The sequence below is a fragment of the Beta vulgaris genome, chromosome 6, assembly GCF_026745355.1.
Source record: "Beta vulgaris subsp. vulgaris cultivar EL10 chromosome 6, EL10.2, whole genome shotgun sequence".
Taxonomy (NCBI): Eukaryota; Viridiplantae; Streptophyta; class Magnoliopsida; order Caryophyllales; family Amaranthaceae; genus Beta; species Beta vulgaris.
In genome coordinates, this window is record NC_079207.1 from 54320408 (window position 1) to 54345293 (window position 24886).

Here is a 24886-nt window from a genome sequence, read left to right on the forward strand (position 1 = left end):
TCGCATGCGGTCAACATGGCTCGATCCAGAATGCTATTTCCCAAACTATGTCAGAATGATATACTTCATCATCAATAGCTACTTGATTAAGTAAATGCAAGGAGATGCAATGTATTGCTCGATCTGGTTCATTATAGTTTCTATAAAATTAATTTAACCTGATTTAATTATATCTTATTTTTCCTTAATACCTATTATCGATATCGATCGTTTGACTTTTAATTAATATAATTTCTCTTTCAAAAAGTACTAAATAATTTTTTCTAGAAAACTTAATTTCTCTATCCCCAAGACCCCAACAAAAGAGGAAAGGGCTAGAGAAGAGGTGTTTGTAACCCTAACTCTCGAATCCGTCGAATTTGCGCTAACCCTCGATTATCAGGGAAAATTCCGTCTCTCTCTACAGTCTACCGTCTCAGTCTACAGTTCATATTCATCCACATCAGTTTTCTATCTAAAAGGTTCAATTTCGAATTTCGTATTTCCAGCATCAATTTGAGTTACTTTTCGCAGATAAAGAGTTAGAGGAAACCATTTCCGACGAATTCAAGAAATTAAAAGGTTTGTTTAGGTCTAATTTTACTATTGTAAGTTTTAAGATATAAACTTTTTAGCTTACACTAACTGTTGTGGTTGAATCGCACGATTTGATTCTGGTGGTTTATAATTATTTGCTGCTGTTCAAGATTGCGGCAATGTTTTTTCCTGTATGGGTTTAGTTTGTTTTGGGTTTCGCCAAAATTGCATCGAACCGGCATATGAACACCCCAACTATGACTTTCTTTCTTTTGTTTTAGCTTATCTATATGCTTGAGGAATTACTTTCTTTTCTAATGATTCACTTGTTGCAGGCATGGGAACTTGCTAGAAGTTTCGCTGTTTACTTTGGGGTAAATCTTTCGCCGTGGTAATTTTTGTTGAAAAAAGGCATATAACTTGATCCATGGGGGATTTACAAACATCAGGGAAGCCAATAGATTCTCTATTGGAGAAGGTCTTGTGTATGAACATTCTTTCATCGGATTATTTTAGAGACCTTCTTCGTTTGAAGACATACCATGAAGTAGTTGATGAGATATACAATCAAGTTGATCATGTGGAACCATGGATGACTGGAAACTGTCGGGGACCTTCGACGGCCTTTTGCCTTTTGTACAAGTTTTTTACTATGAAGCTCACTGCCAAGCAAATGCATGGCCTATTAAAGCATCCTGATTCTCCTTACATAAGAGCTGTTAGTATTCTTCTTAATGATGCATTTGCTCAACTCTTCAAATTGCTATGCTTGTTTTTTTTGGGAATCTTTCTGTGGTGGTGTTGTTTCAATATATGGATAATTAGTTTTTTGACCATGCAGCAGGACACTTAGATTCTATATTATGCGAGATTATGATATTATCTCAGTGTGCAAAGAGTTTACTCGAAACCTCAAAAATTTAATTAATAAAAAGTAGGGAGCCGGAGTTCGCTTCCTTTGCTTATATATTTAAGCATGAGAAAGGAGAATCAGTTACTAAGGAAAGCTATAGTTTATCACCTAAATTTATTTTCTTCGATAGTTTTCCTGGTTGGTAGAAATCTAGGAAAGCTAGTACCCGGAAGTTCAAGATTCAGATAGTCCTAGCAAACAGAATATATTATTATGCCTTAGTTACTTCTACATCTGTAGTGATTTTTGAAGGGGGTTACTGGACTCTGGACTAATTCAAGGGATGTTGGTATTATCATTCTTTTGTTTCTATGCTTTAGTGTTCCATGTCTTCGAATAAACTTTACCCCCAGCTGTTAGTTTCTGATTATAGTATGTTGCACCTGCCCTGACGATGATTTTTTTTGGTATGCAGTGATTAATGATCAAGTTATTTTCTTGCAGATTGGATTCCTATACCTTAGGTATGCTGGAGATCCAAAACAATTGTGGAGCTGGTTTGAACCATATATTACAGATGATGAGGTATTGTATCTGCAGCTTTCTGATTGATTCAATTCCCCCCTTCATCACGTTGTTTCCTTGTTTCTCTTGGCTCTATATTTTGAATGACCGTGGTTTTGAGTCATCTTTGACTTCATGCACTTGACTGAGCAGCTGAGGAAGATGTACATTTCCTGTCTAGTCCCTTATGGAAATTATTTCTATAGTCACTGTATTTGCTACAATAACTTCTCTTGAGTATGTGAAGTTGCTTTGACAGTCAATGTTGACCTCCTGCTTCTAGGTTAGTTGTTATACTAGAATGGATTTTAGAGGGGAAGAAAAAAAATTGCAAGCGGAGAGGATTAACTAACCGATACATGATTGTAGCGTTGATGCTATGAAATCACCAACTTAACATTATAGTCCAAGACCTTTGGACACTCGTAATCAAAGAGAATGAAAAAGACACAACTTCTCTATGAATCCTCTTTTAACATTATCCCATATATATACTTCCCATAGTTTTTCAAAATAGGTCCATGGCCAGTCACCCAAAGTAAACTAATCTCATCCTTGACATCCTCTTTCATCCCATTGAGGAAATCGATGTCTCCATGTTTCTGGGCCACCCCACCTGTGTGAGGATGAGCAATTGTTCATACAATGGACTAGATTTGCGGCCTAAATTGCCTTAGCATCAATGCTCTTAGTTTCTACCACCTATGGGTCGCTGTTGATTTTCCAATTGATACTACAGAAGTGGTTGACCCTTCGTATACTCCTATTTGCTCAATCATTAGAAGAGAGAAGTACCTTTGTCCTTCCAGGATCTAGCCGTCGGGGCAACTTCCAACCTTGAAGGATGGACTAACAAACAATCTGGGGATTTTAGAATACCAACTCAGTGAAGTCACATTTTGTCTCTATCATGACTTCCTTAATTCCTCCAAGATCATCTAAGCCTTTACATCTTAGGCAGTGAACTTACAATCTAACTTCAAGGTCAAATTGGATACCCATTTTTCATGAATTTTATAATTGAAATGGAAAGAAGAAAATGGCAAGCTCCTAGTTGAGTAAGTGATAGATGATTACTATATTAATGCTATGCAATCATCAAACTTAACATGATTATTTTGGACCTGTGGATACTCATAGCAAAAGAAAACGAAAATCACTTATTTTACAACAAATCTTCTTCTAACATCTCTTCTCATGTTTATACTGCCCACTTGCTTACCTCCTTTATACAAATCTATGTTACTCCGACACCCTCTCCAGGCCGGAGTATCGCGTATTGACTCGACACGACACGACGCGCGACACGCCTGGAAAAGGTGTCGAGTCCCGTGTCGGAGTAAGTGTCGAATATTCTCTTCAAGGGTCGACACTAGAGGAACCGAGAGAGAGAGGAGGAAAGAAAAGAAGATGAAAAATCACAGATCTAGGGTTGATTCGAAAACCTAGATCTGGAAATTGAAGAGGAAAATGCATATACTAGGACAAATTACCATGGGGCTTTGGTTCTAGCAAGAATTCCGAGCCAGATGGTGTTGTCAGATCTCCGGCAACGGCAGTCGGCGGCGGTCGGCGGCGGTCGGCAGTTTCTCTTTCTTTCCCTAGCCCCCGACATTTTCTTTCTCTGTCTTCCTCTCTTTTTTTTCATTTAATCCAGTCAGTTTACGTGGGTGTGCCCCTCCCCCTTTTCTTTATTTATTTTTTCTTTTTTATTTTTTCTTAAAGTTTTACCAACTAGGGTTTTAAAGAAAGCATTAAAGTGGGCTAGGTATAGTTAGGCCTTAAAAACAAAAAGCTGTCATAACTCATAAGTAACATTATATTTTTTTTTTACTGGCATAAGTAACATTATATTAGAGATACGCTAATTGAACACAAGTTTATATAACTAAAGTATTTTTTTTATGCTATCTCGTACTAAAAAACTTGTTACTCTTTATTATTTATTTTAATTTTCAATTTCAAAATAAATGTATTTTTTGAAAAACATCTCAAGTATCCAATTTTTTTCCGACACTTTTCAGATACCCGTGTCTAGAAAATTGGTCAAGACACTCTTTTGACCGTATCGCCGTATCCCTCAAATTTTGGGACTAGAGTGTCGGATCCTCCGATCCCTACTTGGACACGACACCCGTATCCGTGTCTGAGCAACATAGATACAAATAACTCTGCCAAAGATCATTTAGTGCCTCCAACAAATTCTAGGAAGCAAGGCTAATAAAGAGTAAAGTGGTCCCTCCACTCTACTGGTCTACCCCTTGTCAGTATTTCCATGACGCCTACTTTAGGTAAAAAGAATCTAAGGCTAAGGATGATCTGTTTGGTGCATACCTGTATTTTGAATGGAAACTTGTTTATTTAACACTTGACAACAGATGTGGAGCAACATTACAGGTTACAATGCTATTTTTGGGAATCTTTTTTTCCTGATGAGAATTTTAATCGTGGGGTGGGGAGGAGGGGTGTTTTTATTAATTATCATTATCTTCCATTCACCATTCCCACATAGAGTTTCAACTTCAATTCTTTATATTGTGAGAGAATCTAGTTGGTTGAGGTCCACAGTTCCCATAGAGATCTCAATTGTTTGAACTTTTGAAATAGAATGTTTACAGAATCGTGCTGTCTCAATTAATGACTCAACCATGCAAATGACCAGGCTATCATGTCTTCCATATGATTGCCTCTCTACAATGACTTTCCTGCCCAATTTCACTCACCTATTTATTATTGTGTTCCCTCATATATTCGGGATTTGCTTACCATGTCTTAGCTAATTAACGGGATGTGTTTGCAAGTTCAAGTGAGATATATTAGTTGGTTGACTAAGATTTTTCCTTAGTTCATTTTGTTTGGTTTGGTCATTAAATTTATATCGGTTATGGTTTGTCTAGATGTGAGGTGTTGGTTTTCTTTGTTTTGGCTTCGGAGGGTACTTCTTTCTTTAGTATTATGAGGTTATGTTGGATTCTTTTGTCTTGTATGGGTTTGGTTATTCATGTCCTTTGCTCTCCCTCCTTAAGTGTGCCGTTGTTGGCCACTTAATATTGGTTTATGGTGTATTAAGGTGCACACATCTGACTGGAATGTGTCAAGGGCTTCCTCAAATGCCATTTTCTCTGACAAAGGTGTTGAAATTTGGGGCTTATTGCCAATAAGGGTGTTAGAAGATGTTACAGCGGTGTATATTTCTATGTTTGGCGGTGTAGTGTCAAATTTTCAGGTGTTTGGACTTTGTATATCTGGTGTGTTTGAAGGCTAGGAAATAGGTCTGTTAGATTTTTTTAGTTTTTCAGTCTTTTAACTTAAGCTCTGTGGTTTTGCTGAACTCTTGTTCTATGAGGCTCTTTAGCTTCAGTTCTACAGGATCGCTATGAACCTCATCCTAGGCGCGGACTTTTGAGCTTTGACTTTTTGGTTTTCAGCTTTGGCTGTATATAATGTGACTTGGTGATCAAGCTTTGGCTCATTGGTTCTCTGAGCATCAACTATGGGGTGTTAACTCTTTCTAGATTCCCTGAAAATGTCTCTAATGGCATTGCAAAAGTGACATGTATGCCCTCTGTGTTTTGTAGAAGTTCCTAATGGCACTCCAGATTCCAGAGGTTACCAATATGTAATTTTATAATAGAGAAGGATCAAAGTTTCGCCTTAAATGTCGCACAGAAGTCTATAGAGCAAATGCATAATATGGAATAGAGGCAGTATTATCTAATGATCAATGTTGTAAACTTGTAATATAGTGCTTGTGCTTGATGTTATTTTGAGTTCAAGATATTATTTTTGGTAGTCACTTGTGAAACAAGAAGCTGATTTTTTTACATAGTAGCTGTCACATCAGGTGGCGACTGTTATTTAGTTCCATTTTGGAGTCTTTATCGTCGATGAGTGGATGTGAATTATAAAAGGGAGTTTTACTGTGATTATTATATGCTGTTGGTCATGAGTTATGCATGCTGTTGGTCATGACAGTTACCAAGTTGTCCATGTGCGACATTTGACAAACTATCAGAAAATGGGTTTGTCTTTTATATTAGGTAAATTTTTCTATCAACTTCACAACCTTTTTCTTGAAGGTGAATTGCAACCTTTTCTTTGTTACTGATTTTGCTTCAAAGATGTGACAGTTGCAGTTTCATCAACAATGAAGTGGTTGGGTGCATTCATCCCAAGAATCATAAGGTTTTATCATGTGCTCAAGTATTAACACCCTCGCCTTTCACCCTGTGTGATTGTTTACATATACTGTGTGTGCTTCTTGGTTACATAATACAAGAGGAGTCGAGATCAGAGAGATCTCATTATTCCTGGTCACATTCTGCTGTCTTTGTCTTTCCCTACTCCCTCGTTTTGTTTAATTAGGCTTTGAATTCAGTACGTTCTTTTGCAGGAATTTTCGCCTGGATCTAATGGTAGGATGACAACTATGGGTGTCTACGTGCGAGACTTACTTCTTGGACAGGTAATTGGACTTGAGTATCTTTTGTATGTTGGTATTATTGTTTAAAAACAGGATGGATGTCTCCTTGCTGTGCGCTGACTGAGTGTCCTTTTCTTAGCTTTGTGCTTATGTGTCTCTTGTTAGTTGCATTCAATGTTTAAGTTAGGAAAGCAGTATTTGGAATATTTCATCAGAACCTGTGTTATCAGCTACAAGCTTGGGGTGATGTTTTTTAATACCTGTTTATGTATTTCTGCAGTTTCTTTTACCTATGACCCTGTCATTTTCAGAGAAATTTACCAAAACCTACTTTTACTGTTATTTTGTCTAATAAAAGAGATGTTCTCAGAAGCTGTTCCATTAAGAGATGTAATGACATTTACTGTTATGTTGTCTAATAAAAGTCTACTGTAATTTATATTCCCCTTGCAGTTGTACTGTTGAATCTAAGTGAATTGAATTTCTATTTCTTCGAAAAAAATTCCTATGTGGGGATTACTTCTGATGGTAGTGTCCTCGTAAACCAAGTTATAAAAGATTTTCTAAGACTGAAGATGCTGATATGAATGGTTGAAAGAAATTGCTGAATATAGTTAAAACAGAACAGTACTTTGACTTTCTGAGAATAATCTAAAAAGAATGTGATAGCGCCAAGGTTGAGCTATTCTCTCTTGGGCTACAAAAACATTAATTAGAGAAATTAAAAAATCGGAAAACTGTAAGAGGACATCAGTAAGAGCCTCATAGATTCAGACAGGAATATGATGGAGGGGGATGTGCACATGTGGTTAATTGCTGAACTTGATTCTATAAACAAATGAGATGGCCGAGATGGCCAAGACTCAGAAGACAGGTGGGAAGATTGTAAATTTCTTTTTGGAAGGTGTGTGATGCAAACTTGTTTGTACTTCTAAAAGAGGCGGATGGTCCCAATATCTGGTTGTTGGTAAGATTAACGACCTGTTACTTGTGGCTCAGTTTAAGGGGATTCTGTACTTGGTCCCAATATCTGGTTGTTGGCTGAAATTGATGGCCAAATTTGGTGGACAATAGATCTCGTTGGTAGCCTGTGTGATTTTGGTGAATGAGTTGGACCAGAGGGACAGATACTTGTGTGTTCTTTTTCTCCTCGGTGATGATGATGATGATGATGGTAAATAGGCAAGATTCTGCTGACTGTGTGATCAGTTTGCACATTTTTCTCTCTAATACTAGGGGTTATTATTTGAATTTCAATGGCCTTAGCTACTTAATCCATGTGATTAAATAGCAGATGAAAGGGGATATTAAAGACGGTTTTATTTGAAAAGCGGGGGTGACACATAAAAGTGGCATGTCTATGTGCTCTAGCTTAGTGTTTTTTCGAACTATGTAGCTGATTTCTGTTTTCTTTTCGAAGTCAACTGATTTCTGTTTTTGACCTTGACTATAGAACTAAGCCACTTTCTACTTGTTATTGCAGTACTACTTTGACACCCTCTTCCCTCGTGTACCTGTACCTGTAGTGCGGCAGATTGTCTGTCACCTTGAACAGATGAAGCTCCCCACGAAGTCTTCAGGATCAATAGGAGAGAACAGCCGGGTCGGATCAGAAGATACTGCACGTCGCCCTCCTTCTGTAAAGGCTGCTCTTTCTGTTTCTTTTGGACAGCGTGCACCTCATCGGGCATCAACAAGAGACTCCTCTCCAGTTCGCCGTGCTCTACCCCCACCTCCCTATGATCGAGGTGGTAGCGAGGACTCTCGGAGGTCCCCTAGCAGGCATCGCAGTCAGAGCCGTGATTTGTCTGAGAGAGAGTACCCTGACAGGGATGGGGACAAAATGAGAAATCGTGATCAGGATCGAGATCGGGACCGTGATCGTTACCGGGACAGAGATATCCGGGACCGAGATAGGGACAGAGAAAGGAGCCGTGACAGAGAGAGAGATTATGGGCGAGAGAGGGACCGCAGGCATGATTACGATAGAGGCAGGTATTCCGAAAGGGTAGGAAGCAGAAGGGATAGAGACAATGGAAGATATAGTGAGCACCGTTCTCAGCGAAGTAGAAGTAGGAGCAGAAGCCGGAGTAGGAGTACGAGCAAAAGTCGGAGATCTCCATCTCCTGTTCGTAGTGAACACTTTGATCATTATTCGAGCTCTCAAAGAGATAAAAGCAAAGAAAACGATAGAGCATCGGCATCAAGCAACCTTGCCAAGCTCAAAGATCTATATGGTGACTTGGGTGTCAAAAAAGGTGATGCTAGTGAGGACAAAGGGTATACCAAGGATAGCAGTACCGAAGAGGTTATTAGATTAGGGGGTGCTAGGTGGAAGTGATAGAGAATTGCCTCTCTTGGACCACTAGGACCTGATAAACGGACAGATCTTTCTTTGTTCAGACAATTGTGATGCAATTTTCTGTTGTATATTAGATGTTGGTTCAAGATTTCATTACTTTATGTTTCAAAGGTTTATTTTTAAGGTGATGGTTAAGCTACGTGTTTGTCCCGTCACTAAATAATACTATAAGCACATATCACAATGCATTTTCATTGATAAGAATTCCCGGGATCAAATAACATGGTTGATAATTCTTCTGGTTTGATTGTCAACATGCATTGGTTAGCTGAGTTTCAAGTATGAGATATGGTTTTGGAATGATGAACTTCCATTTTGTTGGCAAAATTATGATGTTTAAACCAATACCTATGGCTATTTATCCCCTAGGACTTGAAGAGACCCTGCTGGCTGCCCCATCAGCTTTTCAGAGAATTTTTTATTGTTTATACACATGCAAGAGTTTTAGTTTTGCATTTTATCCCTCAAATTGTTTTCATTCTTAAAGAAAGATGATGGGTGACGATAGTGTCGACATGGTGCGATTTAAATAGAGAAGGAAAACAATTGTTAGATAATATGAGGCACCCTTGTGAGGCTAAGCCATACACTAGGGATGACACTGGGGTCATAATAAGCCCATGAGCTTGGTCTTATTTTACTGTTGAGAAATAAAAGAAGACTTCTACCTCCAAGTTTAACTCAGACGTCGTTCGCTTCTTTTTGGGTGTGAAGCAGTGTCAAACCAAAATACCTAACAAGCATTAGCTCTCCATGAAAAGGATGTGATCCTGCCGCATCTTTCAGTACGGTTACCTTGTTACGATTTCACTTCAGTCACTATCCTGCCTTCGGCATCCCCCTCCTTGCGGTTCATGTCACGACTTCGGGTATGGCCAGCTCCCATAGTGTGATGGGCGGTGTGTACAAGGCCCAAGAACGAATTCACCGCCTTATGGATGACCGACGATTACTAGCGATTACGGCTTCATGAAGGCGAGTTGCAGCCTGCAATCCGAATTGAGGACGGGTTTTTGGGGTTAGCTCACTCTCGCGGGTTTGCGAACGTTTGTCCCGACCATTGTAGCACGTGTGTCGCCTAGCATACCTTGTTGGGGCCAATCCAATACTCGGGGGTCTAGATCCAGTTTAATGAATTCGAGGTTGGGGTTTTACACTATTCGGCCTAGACATGACCCATTTCGGTTTAATGAGTACGAATAGAGGATACGTTAGACATTTGGAGAAGATAAACATCTTACGGATATAGGATTTTGAAGTTTATATTACGCTATAGACTTCACAATTTATTAAGGGCAAGGAGTTAAGTTTCAATGCTTTTATTAGGAACACATAGTCATGTTCCTAAATCTTGCTAAGAGGGACCAAAAGTCATGTTCCCTAAGTTTGTTGTATGCATTGGTATAGGAGGGGGTAATATTGTAAGTACAAATAATTAGTCTATCTTGGAGATAGAGAGCAAGTGAGTTAATGCTATAAACAGAGGAGTTCAGTGAGAGGAAAAGGTACGAAGAAATTTTTTGAGGGTATTTTGGTGTTTAGCTTGGGAATAAGTCAAGTTGCTCGAAAACTTGATAATATATCTTTATTTTCCGTAATTTTCATTTATAGCAATCAAAATCATAATCTTCTTCTTTTATTTTACTGCCCAAATATTCATCTCATTGCAACTGGTATCAGAGTAATACAATCCGAGGGCTTAAGCTTGTTTTAAAACTTTTCTGAAAGAAAATTTCTAGAATGTAGTTCGCCAGAGAAAGTGATATGCAACAAATGGAAATGTAGGTCAGAGAGGAGTTCTTGCACCTCACACGAAAAAAAGATCGAGGTATTTCAGATCTTGAAGAAGAAAGGAGAATCTGGCGAGAGCTACAACTTTTTGATTTTACTACAAGAACTCTAAATTATTATATCTCGATTCGGAGGATTTTTTTTTCCATTTTTCAATCAATGAGGAGGCGAAACTATAGGTTGTCATAGTGGCACTTGTCGGTGACGCGCAACGGTGGTTCAAAAAGGAATACCAGCAAAATTCGTTTTTTCAATAGAGCGAACTCAAGGAGCTGGTGATGTGGCGGTTTCCTTCGACGTTAGAGTCTTCACATGCAGTGCAAACAATTCTAAAGGAGATGAGAGAAGTGGTGGAGGAACATAAGAGTTTCTAGGAGTTTTCTTGAACTTGTGAGAAATTTCCAGAAGTGGAGGCAACGGCAAAATTGGATTCTGTTGTGTATTTTGGTGGCTCCTTTAGATATTTTGGTACTTTACCAGGGGGATCTAAGAGCTAGTTGTTGGAGAACCAAGAAAGTGGGACAGAAAAGGTGTCTCCGACAATCATGCAAGCAAATTTGTTGTGAAGTACATCAGAAGAAGGTTACAGAGACTTGGGACAAGAAAGCTCACGTGGTTGTTGCAGAAGAAGTCAAGTAGCTCAATGGTGGTGAATCCACGTGCCAAAATTGGGGGGGAAAAGGAACTCAGATTTAGACCAGGAAGGACGAACCAAAAAGGGGTATGGCAGAGAACCCAAGAGGTGGACTAAATGGTGATAATTGTACTGGTGGATCTGGCGGCCTTGCAAGTGAGACTCGTGTGACACGGGATGTGCAAAGTAGTATCAGCGACGGCTGTTGTGGAGGTGAACTAGGTGAGGATTGCGGTGGACTAAACAAAGGAGGAAATAGGCAATTCGAAGAAAGCTTGAAGAATCATCTCGAAGCAACGGTGGAAGGCAACAACTTGGTTCCCTGGGAGAAAAAGAAATCTGAAAAAGATATTAAGATATCACGGTAATTTGTCTTAAGGTTGGAAAACAAAGAGAGTTAAGTTATGTGGCTTATATGTCTCTCAAAGAATAAGAAAAGAAAATACAATTCCAACTTTAATTAATGAGGCAAGAATGCGTCTTGGGTTAAAGATATTGCACGATAACTTATTGTGTAACAAAGTTTCATGTCATTATAAAACTCTTTTATGCCATTATTGGTGTGTCTTACATAATTTTTCAGCAAACTTATATCATGTCATCCCCCTATTTCATTATCATTTATCAACTCTTTACATATTATATCATTATTACTCATTTGTATGTCATTTTTACTCATTTTTATGTTATTTTTCAGCAACTTGTATCATTTCTTTCTATTTTATTATCATTTGTCAGCTCTTTATATATCATATCATTATTAGTCATTTCTATTTTACTTGTATCTTTTATGTCACATTTAATCTATGATCTTAACCATTTATTTGATCAACTTTCACAATTAAACTAAAACTAAAGCTAGCAATTATACTTTAATAAATTTACAAATTAACTGTTCACCTGATTTTGGCAAAACTTTTTGAATGTTTTGAAGTCAACAAAATCATTAGATAAGATGAATCACTAAAAGTAGAGGGTTAAAAATTATGTAATGGTGATAAGAAAATACACGAAAATAGAAAATACATTGGGAATAATAATAAAGAAAGTCCCTTAAACTTGTTGTCAAAAACAAATTTAAAAAAAAAGCCCCTTAAAAGAGCGACACACACCTTCACACGAAAGAAATGAGACAACAACCAGTAAAAGCCCAGCCCAAAAACCTAACAATCTCATCCAATATTTACTTTCTTTCCCCTTCCTCAAGCCAACTCACACAATCCCCATTTCTTAGGGTTTAACCTCAACTTTTCCCCCTTTTTCACACCCTTAAGGCTTAAACCCTACAAATTTCTACTCCCACTTTCTCTCTCCTCAATTCTCCGCCATGGGAAGCCAGCAAGCTGTCTCTTTCCTCACCAACATTGCTCGTGCAGCATTCGCCGTCGGCCTCGGTGGGACCGTCCTCAACTCCGCTCTCTACACCGTCGACGGTGGCGAAAAAGCCGTTCTATTCGATCGTTTTCGCGGAGTTCTCGAGGAAACTGTCGGCGAAGGTACTCATTTCCTTGTTCCATGGCTTCAGAAACCCTTTGTCTTCGACATTCGCACTCGACCACACCAATTCTCCTCGATTTCTGGTACTAAGGATCTTCAGATGGTTAATCTCACTCTTAGGGTTTTATCTCGCCCCGATGAACGCCGTCTTCCTTACATTTTTCAGCACCTTGGTTTGGAATATGATGATAAGGTTCTTCCTTCCATTGGTAATGAGGTTTTGAAGTCTGTTGTTGCTCAATTTAATGCTGATCAGCTTCTTACTGAACGTCCTAGGGTTTCTGCTCTTGTCCGAGACAGCTTGATTAAGAGGTATTATGATTACTTAATTTTGTTTCTCGCGTTATTTATGCATATTTTAGCTGTTGTGGTGTAGCATTGTATGATTTGTTTGATTTTCTTTTTGGGGTTTTCGAGGTTCCGATTTCAAGTCAATTGCTGATCCATGTTACTTGCTTTAGAATCATTCAGTTCATATTTCTGTTCTTTGAATTAGATTTCTTGTTGTGGATTTGCAAAAACAATTGGTGGTTGGAACAATTGAGGTTTCAAGATGAATATGATTTGTAGACAGTTCAGGAATTGGTATAAAATATGTTTGAGGAATAATTTTAGTGTGTGATTCTGGATAGAGATGAAGATGATTGCTGCCAGTATGTGTGTGCTTAAAATATCTCTACCATTGAATTGAAATAGACTACCTTTTTGGGGAAGTAACTCGAGGTTATGAAATTTTCTCATCACTGGGGTGAATCTAATTGTATTTTGCTATTGTTTGCAGGGCAAAGGATTTCAATATCATCTTGGATGATGTAGCAATTACTCACCTCTCATATGGTACAGAATTCTCAAGGGCAGTCGAGCAGAAGCAAGTGGCACAGCAGGAGGCTGAAAGGTCTAAATATGTGGTTATGAAAGCTGATCAAGAGAGGCGTGCAGCAATCATAAGGGCTGAGGGAGAAAGTGAGTCTGCCAAATTGATTTCAGAGGCTACTGCAGCTGCAGGAATGGGCCTCATTGAGTTAAGGAAGATTGAAGCTATGAAGGAGAATGCTGCAACAATGGCAAGGAGTGCTAATGTGATCTATCTTCCCAAAGGAAATCAATTGCTTATGGCAATGAACCAGCTTGGTGGACGTTAAGAACAAGGTGAATTGTCTGTGGATGAATATTAGGCTGTGATTGATATCTGAACTTGGCCATTCTTTTGAGTTGCTATTCTGCATGTTCTCTTCTGGTTTTTCTCTCCAAAGGCTTGCTATGTGGACCTTCCTTTTGGATATAATATATATGTATGTTGATACTGGTTTTTTGAACGGTATTGATTTATGATTCTGTTTCATCTTATCGCATGCTTTTCTAAGTTATTTAGAGCATGCTTTTTCTTTCATGTGGAATTTCTTCCATAGTTTGATGCAGGACCAGAATGCACAAAAACAGTTACAGATGGCAGAGAAATTGCCCATACATGTAACAGGGGTTATGGTCTATGTTTGCATGTATGTGTAGGATTTTTTTTAATCTTTTCTACCTTTTGTGACCGAGGCTTAAACTCAATAGTTGCTATTGATAAATAATGAGTTTCTGTTGCCAAGTATTGTTACTAGTTTCTGGAGTAGGATTGTTTTCTACTTAAAGTTTATTGCTATGTGCACATCAGTATCTAGGAAGTAAGATCCTTCATCTATGTAGGTCATGTGTCCTGCAGCATGCTGTTATGTCCTTGAATGTTGTGGATGCGACTAAAGTCATAGTATGTAGGACTTGTGCTGAACTCCTTGTTAATTAAGATGGTAAAGTGGAAAAGAACCTGAGAAGAAAATCCGGTGCATTTACCATCTGTTTTGATATGGTTTTGGGAAGGGAAAGCGGAGGAAGGAGAAATATTTTGTGAGAGGCTAAATGTTGGTGACAGAAGGATTTGGAGGAAGGAGAGAGGAAGAGGCCATATTTGTGGTTTAGATAATAAGTGAGGAAGGATAGGAACAATTAGAAACGGTTTGCTGTCATCCTTTAATAAACAATAAATTTCCCAATTGGAGAAGATTTGGAGTAGTGGACATTGAGGATAAGTTGAGAGAATTGGTTATGGTGGTTTGGGCATGTGAGACGTTGTCAAGAGAGTGCACAAGTTGGTGTAGTGGACGGTTGCAATACTGGAGATTCTTTAAGAAGTCGGGAGAGGTTAAAGATGACTTGGATGGAGGGCATTAAAAACGATATGAAGAAATCAGTTTGCGGGAGCATATAGTATTTGATAGAAGAGAATGGAGGCAGAGGATCCATGTTGATACCATCAGAGATAATATCTGAACTCATGCAACCGACTTCTTTTTTATAGGATTAAGGCTCTGTGGGAAGAATTGAAAGGAAACGGAACGCCACAGGTGAGTGAAGCTAACATCAATACTAGCAGTAAAATAAATGCTACAGTAGTAAATACTGATATGTCTGAGACTTCTATTCTCCACAGGCTTTGACATTAATACCTTGTATATGCTGGTACTGCATCTATTGTGCAAACTGATAGAGTTATTTTCTGCATGTGCTTCACCACTTTGAAAATAGTCTACAAGCTACCAGGAGGGAAAAACAAAAGAGCATCCCATGCTTGTAAAAGGTTTGCAAAGATGATGCGCTCCATAAAAATATGAGTATTATCACTCATGTACAGATTACATGTGTTCGATTGTTGAGAGTGCATCAAGGGTAGCTTAGAAAAAAACAGTGTCAACTATGTTTCTGATCATTACATTCATGATACTCTAGAAAATTGTTCTGTTTTTTGTATTTACTTTCTAGCATATGCTAGGGACTACTTGGGATTTTTGGCTTTATTAAGCTTATGTGGTGACTTCATAAACACTGGGAAAGATCCTTTATTATGGGAGTTCGGGGGGATGGGGGGTGTTGGTTTAAAAGAAATGGACAATCAGGAGGTTTGAATTGGTATGTTTGCTGAGTAGTTGATAGTCTTTGGACCAACCTAGTCTCATTTTATATCGAGGAATGCTTTATATAGTGTAGATTGGATATGGTAAGCTGTGTTCCTATTCCTCATAGAAGTTATTGTGCGTATTGAGTCTTTGAATGATTTTCCTTCCATATAACATTTTAGAAGCTGATTCTTGCGTAGGTCTAATTTTGTTCATGTCGTCCATATCCCATTTACCGAGAAGGGCCACAAAATTATCTTTTTCCGTTTTTATTGACAATCTTTTTTAGTATGATATTTTGTATTAAAGGCATTGAAAACTACTTGATGCCAAGTTGGTAGTACTCCATCCCTTAAATTTTTGTTCACTTTGGGTTGGGCACAAAAGTCAGAAAAAAAATAGTTGATGAATGTTAGAATTACAAGCTATAACTTGTGATAGATAGAAATGAGCAAGAAAATTTCAGATGGACTATGGAAAGAGAAAAAGGTTGATGTGATGGAAAGGGGAGCTGGTCAAACTTTCAAATAGAAGTGTGGAAAACATCTCTGGACTGCAGAACTAGGGGAGTATTTTATATATGCATTTGGTGTTGTAGTCTCGACTCTTGAGAAGGATTATTACAGCCATGCTTATTTGTGTGTATTCTAGGCTTTGCCTTGAACCCATCTTGTACTGCCTACCTATCATCAGCTAGTGAATGATCCTGCTTAGGTCACATGTTTGATTGTTGCCGTTATATGGTGTATTTGTTGACTGGCCCTCACCCCTGTGTAATAGGACAAGGGGGAGGCGTGTCACACTGCCACTTGCTTGATAGTATGTCTGCGTGCCCGCATGTTCCATTGTTGCCCTTTATCTGTGTGCTATTTGCTGGATGTTGGCTGACTTGGCTTTACCTGCATAATTGTGCTGTAAAACATGTCATTGATATGTATATGCTACTTCTGTGGTCCCCTAGGATTATTGATAATGTGGTTTTGATTAATCACTATGTATGTGGCTGGCATGAATTTGTCATTGTAGTAACTCAAAATCGTGAAACTCACCATATCTTTTTCTTGTTTATTATGCCAGGCTTGGGGGTTTGAGGACATTGTCAACTTCGCAAAGTAGTATCCATGTTAGTTGTTAGCTGGTGGAATACTTAGATATCTGTTACTGGACGTAAAACATTTTGGACACTGGGAATCAGACTATGAAAGGTCTTCAATCTTCATAGTGAATGAAATATTGTTTGAGCTGTTGATAGTTTAAGCTTTTGTTACAATAACCATATGTAACTCGGGAACTTGGATGCTCTCTGTTTAAACACTTTTTCTTGTGGTGGGAGAAGCATTCTTTTGGTGTTTGCCAAATGCGAGTAATATGATTTCGTTCGCATGCGTTTGGTATTTGCCAAATTGTAAGTAATATTTCTCTGTTTTAGGCCTTGTTCTTTTGGACTTAATTAATGGAAATTCAGTTTAGTTCAAACAATTTAATTCCCTTTTAGTTTAGTTAAGATAATTCCTTTTGTGGTTTTAGTTCAGTTTGGTTGTGTAAAGTACAAAAGAACAAGGGCTTATTAGTTGCTTGAAATGTTGGTCTCTAGTACGTGTCTTTGATGATCAAAGCTGTAGTATGTATTGAAAAGTCATATTAGGAGAGCTGATACTTAAAAATATACATATCAAATTGAATATATCTTGAAGAAAAATAATTGTTACAAGGATTTAAATATTTCGAAAAGAGATGAACAACTAATGAGGTATTACCATGGGGTGTTAACACTTTATCTCAAAAATATTTGCCGACTATTTACTTCATCTTATTTATCCTGGACATGCCTAAATGAGGTATTAGTATTACCATGGGGAGTATATTGTTAGAACTTACTTCCTCCGTTCTTTTATAGATGTTACATTTTCTTTAAATGGAAATGTCATAATAGATACTACATACCATAAATGGATTCTTTTTCACCATAAATATTTTAAAATACTATTAAAAAGCTGGTGGTTCCCCACCTTCTTTTTTAAAATACTCATACTTTTTCCTTAACAAATGTTTTTTTATTCAAAAAGTGGTGGTCCTCTACTTTCTCTCTCTACCTTTCTTAAAAATCACCTACTTTTTCTATGTAGCATGTATAAAATAACGGAGGAAGTAGAAGTGAGGTAAATGTTGTTCAAGTCTATTTTTAGTTCCAAACGGTGAGGATAATTTGAGCATTAGTGCAACATCTTAGACAGTTTTTTTTAGCTTTTTGTTAAAACTAAAAACAAGAGATCACCACAGAAAATGGCAATATTTATGGTACAAAAAACTTTTATTCGGCTATTCTTTATTTTGAAGGGTGTAGAACGAGGCAAACAACAGTTTCACCTTATCTTGTTAGAACATATAAGGTGTATTTTCTTTATCTTATTTATCCTGGATATATTTGAACTAATCTATTATGAATTAGTTAAAGATTTTATTGGAAACAATATGATTTTGAAGCTAATTTCATACGTGTGAATTTATTTGGGATGTAATTAAACTTATGAGAACTTGTTATCACTAAACTTGTCTAAATTTATTAGACTTGAATTTTTTAAGGCGAAAGAGTACCCATAATTTGTAAATTATTGTACTTAGTTTTCGAAAGCAACCTTTTTTTTTTTTTTTTTTTGAATAGTAAAATTAATTCATTAATAAAAAGTCATACGACATCTACATAAGCAATCGAATCAAACAAATACATAAGTTGAATCAAACAAAAATTTCCTTCATAAAAACTACGATCGAAAGCAACCTAATTACAATTGTATCCTTATTCTAATTTTATCCCACCGTTATTTAATACTTTGCAATTTCTCAATTGTTAAAACAATTGACGAGTCTTCAGTATCTACTAAAAGTTAAATGATTCCAAGATGACCAGTGATCAAAATAGATATGATGTGGTTATGAAACGTACAAATAGGAATGGCAATGGGTCGGACTTGGACCGGATTATGCATAATCCGACTCCGACCCTACAGAAAGTCGGATTTTAAATCTGAGTCCGACTCCGAGATCCGACTTTGAAAATCCGAATCCGAACCGACCTAAAATCCGAACATCCGACTCCGAGATCCGACCCGACTTAAAATCCGGACATCCGACTTAAAATCCGAACATCCGACTCCGAACCTGATCCGACTTATTTTTCTTCCAATTTTTTAATCATTTTTTCTGTGGGAAAATCCTATATAATACAACTGGCTGAAAGTCGAAGTCAGATTATACACAAATAATACATTACATAAATAAGAAAAAAGGATTGATTGACTCAAAGTCGGAGTCGGATTCGGATGTCGGATTATTTTATGAGATCCGACTCCGACCCTCCTCCGACTCGGAGTCGGATTTTTTAAACGGAGTCGGATTACTTTTTTGTCGGAGTCAACTCGGATTTTTTCCTTCGGATCGGAGCGGACTAGGGTTGGATTCGGATTGGATTGCCATCCCTACGTACAAACCTTGGACTGGTGAACAAATTTTAGAATGTGATGAGTATTTAAAAAGTGGAAAGAAACAAAATGACTTTAAGAAGCGAAAAAATAACATAAGGGCCTGCTGAATGAATATGTCCTTAGACATCCCGACAATTAATAAATATAAATAGGAATTATATTATTAAGATAATAAAGTTAATTAGTTTAGTAATCGTATTTTCTTGCTAGAGAGTAAATGTGACTAATCTTATGAGGTCACACATTATAGCAAAATTGGACAAAGCAATCCAAATCCATTTAGGATTAGGGTTGGGCCGGTCATAAGGGAAATAGGAGGAGAAGTAGTTCTTCTAACTAGCATATAACTCTTCTATTATATATAAGATATAATATTAGGATATAGGTGATCGCTTCATTAAGCGGTTTTTTTTCACAAGAGAGAGAGAGCAAGTGAAACCTTAAACTATTCTCTTCCATCAGCGCATATATATACCACCAAAAAGCAATGCATCATTTCTCTTCCGTTCTAGCTGACGTTGGTGTTCAATTGGTGCTCGCGGACTGATTATAGGAGCAACACTCGGGGCTCTCAGATTTTCGAAGCTTGCATACAACAAGGAAAACACACTACAAAGGTTTTACATGTAATTCCTATTGAATGATTCATGTGTTTGACCATGTTGCGATCCTATGATAGATGTTAGGAAATTATTTCCTGAAATTTCGCTATATGCATCTATATGTTCTTACACTTGCAACATGTGTCCAGATCCTCAAAAATTCTAGGAAAAATCTACATGATAGAGTTTGTTTAATCTCAGCCCTCAAACTAAATCTGCGGGATAGGAGGGCTGGTGGAATAGGAGGGTCCTTACTCGAGATTGGAGCGGCATGCCCACTATTCTTGAAAGTTTTGTGATCCTAGATACCTTTAATAATAACTTGTCTAACTTTACAAAGGGTAACGAGATGTTATTGGAAACCTGATTGTTCCTGGTGCACCAGATTCTCCAATAGAATTGCGACGAACAGTGGCAGTCGGTTCCCATCATAACCATCTTCCTTCCGAAATTGGAGAAACCAAGCCATAAAACATTCTTGGAAGGAAATATGGCCATTGACCAGTGAGCGAATCACGAGCGGACTATTAAGCTAGGCCCTTGAGCATAAAGGCAATAAGGAATAGGTATTGGGTGTCCACCATACTATCACAAAGCGGCACTGACTGTGATACTATTGTGCTAGAGTTCAAACGAACAATTTTCATTTTGGCTTGATGTTCGAACTCCAAAGAATAAGGAAGAAAGCCATATGAGTAAAAGTTGTCATGCTACAAATTTCCTTTTGAAGAGAGAGAATGTAGTAGCCATATTTGGTGATAAAATTCCCTGAGGGGTGAAGCCCCAGTATTGGGAGCCAAACTAAGTAGCAATAAAAGGTAGTTCTAAACTTTTAATCTGTGCGCACTATGACAAATAAACAAATTGTCAATACAATGATGATTTCATTCCTGGTTATGAGGAAGAACTAGTTATTAGGCCCGGGCTATGCCCCGGGTAAGAAAAAATTCATTTATTAATATAATACTTTATGATAATAACACTAAATACAACTTAGCCTAGTGGTTAGAACCTTAGTATATGTACTTGAGGTGAGGTCTTGGGATCAAACCCTATACTATGCAATTTCTTAATTTTTGTAGTGTACATGAATTACATGAACTAAAACTCCCTAGGGAGAGCGCCACGTGGCACATTTTCTTGTTTTCGCACGCCTTTTAATATATTTGTATAGATGAGATGCTCAACTTTGAAAGTCGCAACGTGGACTAGAGTAGTGTCATATGATAAGATCCTGGTTTGACCATGCATCCATTTGTCCGATGTGGCTAAAATGTTTGCATCGTTACCCATTTTCCAAGCACATTGGTCCCTAATAGACGACACCCCGGGAACAATTGCTCCCTCGAGTGTGAAGGCGTAAGCTGGGTGTAACACCCCAACAATTCTCTACTTTCTAAAATACCTTTTAATATAAAAGTTAGAGAATTATCAAAGCATTATCGCCCGTGTGATAACGTATCGACTTATTTAGAATTTTACTGCGAAAATAATAATAAGTAAACTCTAAAAGTCAAACTGAAGTCAAACCAACATAAAGTGAAAAGTCAATTTTAAATAATAAAGTCAGCACAAGGTCTCAATGACTTCCTGAACCCATAATGATGCATCGTTTTCAAACCTGTAATGGACGATGCTCCATTGATCCTGACATACTGCTCACCAAATGGGTCATCACATGATCAATAAGGAATAACCGTGACCAACACATACACACAAAGCACGTAATCAATACTACATAGTAAATAAATATAAAACATAACATGATACTAATAAACAACAAACATGAATAAATAATAATATAATAATATAACTGACTACTTTCACTGAACTATACTCCACAACAAATAAGTTAATTAATTTAGATGGAATAGGCAATGGAAAGAGTTGTCCAGATCAAATCACAAATATACTATACATAGTTCCCTCTATATGATATTACATAAATCTCATCCTTAGGACATCATACTAATACAAACCCACACATAGGTATGTACGTACCTTGTGTAGACAAAGTTCGAGGTCATTCTAGCAATCTTAAAAGTCGCCTAAAGAGAATTTTCCGCCTATCAATAATCAACATAAACACAAATCAATACTCTTTAAATTTCCATAAATATTAAAATACTATAAACCCTCTTTAAAAGTGTTTAAAACCTTTCTCATCATTAAAACTTCAATAATTAATACCTCCTAGTATAGTAACACTATACTAGTTATTAGAAACCCTTGAAAACTCATACTTTGATCACAAAAATTCCATCATAAGCATACTAATAAAAATTCTAACAACTTATAATGTATTAAAAACCCTTCAAAACATACTTAAACATAACCAAAATCATAAGAGTACTCAATTTCATAAACTATACTACTATGATTTTCCAACTCATAAAATCCTAAAACTCCACCTTTGATACTTAAAATCTTAACTTAAACATAATAAATAAATCAGAAATTTAATTATTTCATTATATAAATTACATAATCTTAAATTTATATTTAAATCATCAAACCATAACTTAAATCATAAACACATTAAAACAATCCTTAAAATTTATAAACTTTGCATTAAATAAAATTAGAGGAGGAAGAAATAACCACAAAGAAGAGAGGAGGGATGGCGGCAAGGGTTGGCTGCCGTCGGATGCTGCGGCCAGTGGTCGGCGACGACGGTCCAGCTGGTGGCTGCCATGGAGGATCGAAGAAAACGGGAAAGAGGAGAGGAAAAATCGGGAGAGAGAGAGGAAGGAGGAGGAGGGCCGAAAAATAAGGGAGGAGGAAGAGAGAGAAAATAAGTGTGGGGAAATTTTTGGGGGTTTTGAGGTTTATATAGTTAACCTTTTTTGGGCTTAAATAATATTTAATGGTTGGATGATTTGCATAATTGGGTTCTTCCGACACAATCTAACATTCTTTTTAATAAAAATCCAAAGATGTTTTAAGCTATTTAAATAATTATCAAAGTATTACCAAACAAAATATTTGATTACTTAAAATCATTATATAATTCTTTTGACTTTCAAATAATCAACCTTCTAAGAAATAAATCATTGAAATATTAAAAAATATATAATATATATTAAAATGTATATGTAAAATTCATAAAATTACGGGGGATTACACTGGGTTCCTGAGAGTTAGAGCGAACTTTAGCCAGAAGAAGCCGGGGGTTGGTATAGACGCGCCAAACTTTTTTCATTAATAGCGCTTGGTTAAATGTGATCGCACATTGCACCCCAAGCCTCCTAGGCGTTCAGGAAGATGAATAATCTAATTCCGACGCCAGGCTATACCTTTCGACAATGAATTGGCCCAAACAAAACTCGTAATCATAGCATCAATTCTGTTGGTAATTGACGTTGGAACTATGAACACGGAGAGTGAGAGTAATGGAGGCAATAAACATTGTGTTGATGAGCATCAATTTAGCGGTTTAATTGAGATAAATGTCACGACTTCCAAGAGGCTAGTTGAATAGCAACTTTGTCGAGAACAAAAGTGAAGTGACGGACCTTTGTATCTAGGATGTCAATAGGAACCTGTTACTATCATTTTTAGATGTCAAGTAACATTTATTATGGTACAGTGAATTAAACCTTAAAAGGTTTAATCTGGCTTCAACATAAGGGCCCAATATGAGTATAAAAAGTCCATTAAGCGAAGTCAACGGAGGCCAAGATTAGCAAAGTGAGACCTCCAAGCCCACCAGGAGATAAAAGAGAAAGGCAGTAAAAGGATAAGCAATCAAAGACCAATCATGATACAGTTCAATATGAACAAAAACGTGCACTATAATGTGACAGTTATCCAGCGCTAGAAAGTGGTTGAGATTCGAATCAAATATGATTCAAATATTTTCCCTCCCTAGCTTGCACGAAAGTTACATACTGTATTTCTCTATAAATAGAGAAATAACTATCAAGCAAACAACAACAAACAACTCATCAAACTACATTTCTTCTTTCCTTAGCGTAACATAGCGTTAGCGTAGTTCAACCCCCTTTGGGGGTATAGCTTAGTCCTTAGAATATGTTCTAGCGCCAAGATCTCTAAATTCTTCGATTGAAGCAAGGAACCATGGAGGTAATAGCCTTCGTGTCTCCTCTTTAGTTGTCCAACCTGACTTATCCTTTTGTGAGTTGTAAAATCCATTTTGAAGTTTGTGGCATGTATGGGAATCTTATACTTTAATTAATAGATTAAATTATTGTTTGCTCTATTTACTGTTGTTCGCCTGAAATTAATAGGCGTTGCAATTTAATAATTAACTAAATTGCAACAAAGTACGTTAGCAGGGTTTTATCTAATTAAAACTGATAACCCCCAGGGACTAAGCCTCCCAAGGCATTCAGTATCAAACTATTGGATGTCCATTGACTTGTTTGCAAAGTCAACGAACTGATTTTGCACCAGCAGGACCCTAGATATTTGTCGAAAAAGGGTTATTGCTACATATGAAGAATAGCTTTGTACTCATCCTTAGTGGTGTCGGGAACGTTGAGACAGAACTTAATAAATGATTTTTGGAGATTAATAATCTTCCCCGAAATGTTGCAAAATTGTGTGATTTCAATATAAAGAAGTACTTTTTTTTTTAAAAAAAAGAGGGAATACTGAGCCGAAAGGCCCAGCTCTGACTTATTTGTTTGATGCTGAAAATCCGATGTGTAGATGAAGCAAAAGCAGAGGAAGTAGTAGATCGAAAATTCTTCTCCCCCTCGAATATCTATCACTTTCTCAAGGCTCGTGCTTTAAATGTTCCAATCGCGCTCGAGATCCCTTTCCGTAGCCCAGGGGGAGTGATTACTACTACTCGGGGAAGAAGTTTACTATGTGGATTCGTCTTGCACTACTTTTCGATTGTATCTTGTAATAACTTTAATAGCTTAGGTTGTAGTAACCAACCTATTAAAGTTATTACAAGATATTTGTATTCTATTTAGTTGCAACATTATTACAAGTAACTATAATGCGAAACTAAATTTATAAGTAATGCTTCCCTAGTCTTGTAGTTGTAATATTTGTATATCTATTTAGTTGCAACATTACGTATTTTGAATTTTTTTTCTAATGGTATATTTCGAGCGAGTTCCAAGAATGGAGTGGAGGTAATTTCCACATTTACTCTAGTTCCATGGAAATTCTTTTGATGGGAATTTCAAAATATGAAATCCTAAACTTGAATCTGATTGAAGAAGTTCAAAGAGTAACTACCATTGAGTG

The 24886-nt window shown here is 37.1% G+C and overlaps 2 protein-coding genes across 9 annotated transcripts; both read left to right on the forward strand.

Annotated features, from left to right (window-relative positions):
* The first annotated feature begins 278 nt into the window (after positions 1–278).
* On the forward strand, positions 279–8841 carry LOC104897086 (pre-mRNA splicing factor SR-like 1). 8 transcript variants are annotated; one of them, XM_048647408.2, is made up of 7 exons: positions 280–561; positions 852–1234; positions 1874–1954; positions 5909–5973; positions 6055–6136; positions 6327–6398; positions 7840–8841. In XM_048647408.2, the coding sequence occupies exons 2-7, from the start codon at positions 944–946 to the stop codon at positions 8695–8697; spliced, it is 1449 nt and encodes a 482-aa protein (XP_048503365.1). In that variant the 5' UTR covers positions 280–561; positions 852–943; the 3' UTR covers positions 8698–8841. The 8 variants fall into 8 exon arrangements, 6 of the variants coding, with proteins under 6 accessions (XP_048503370.1, XP_048503365.1, XP_048503367.1 ...); XM_048647410.2 differs by having other exon boundaries at positions 6055–6118; XM_048647409.2 differs by having other exon boundaries at positions 6064–6136.
* Positions 8842–12285: 3444 nt separating this feature from the next.
* On the forward strand, positions 12286–16961 carry LOC104897087 (prohibitin-3, mitochondrial). The gene is made up of 3 exons (XM_010683908.4): positions 12286–12952; positions 13422–13789; positions 16654–16961. Exons 1-2 carry the CDS (start codon positions 12471–12473, stop codon positions 13780–13782), a joined length of 843 nt encoding a protein of 280 aa, XP_010682210.1. The 5' UTR covers positions 12286–12470; the 3' UTR covers positions 13783–13789; positions 16654–16961.
* The last annotated feature ends 7925 nt before the right edge of the window (positions 16962–24886 follow it).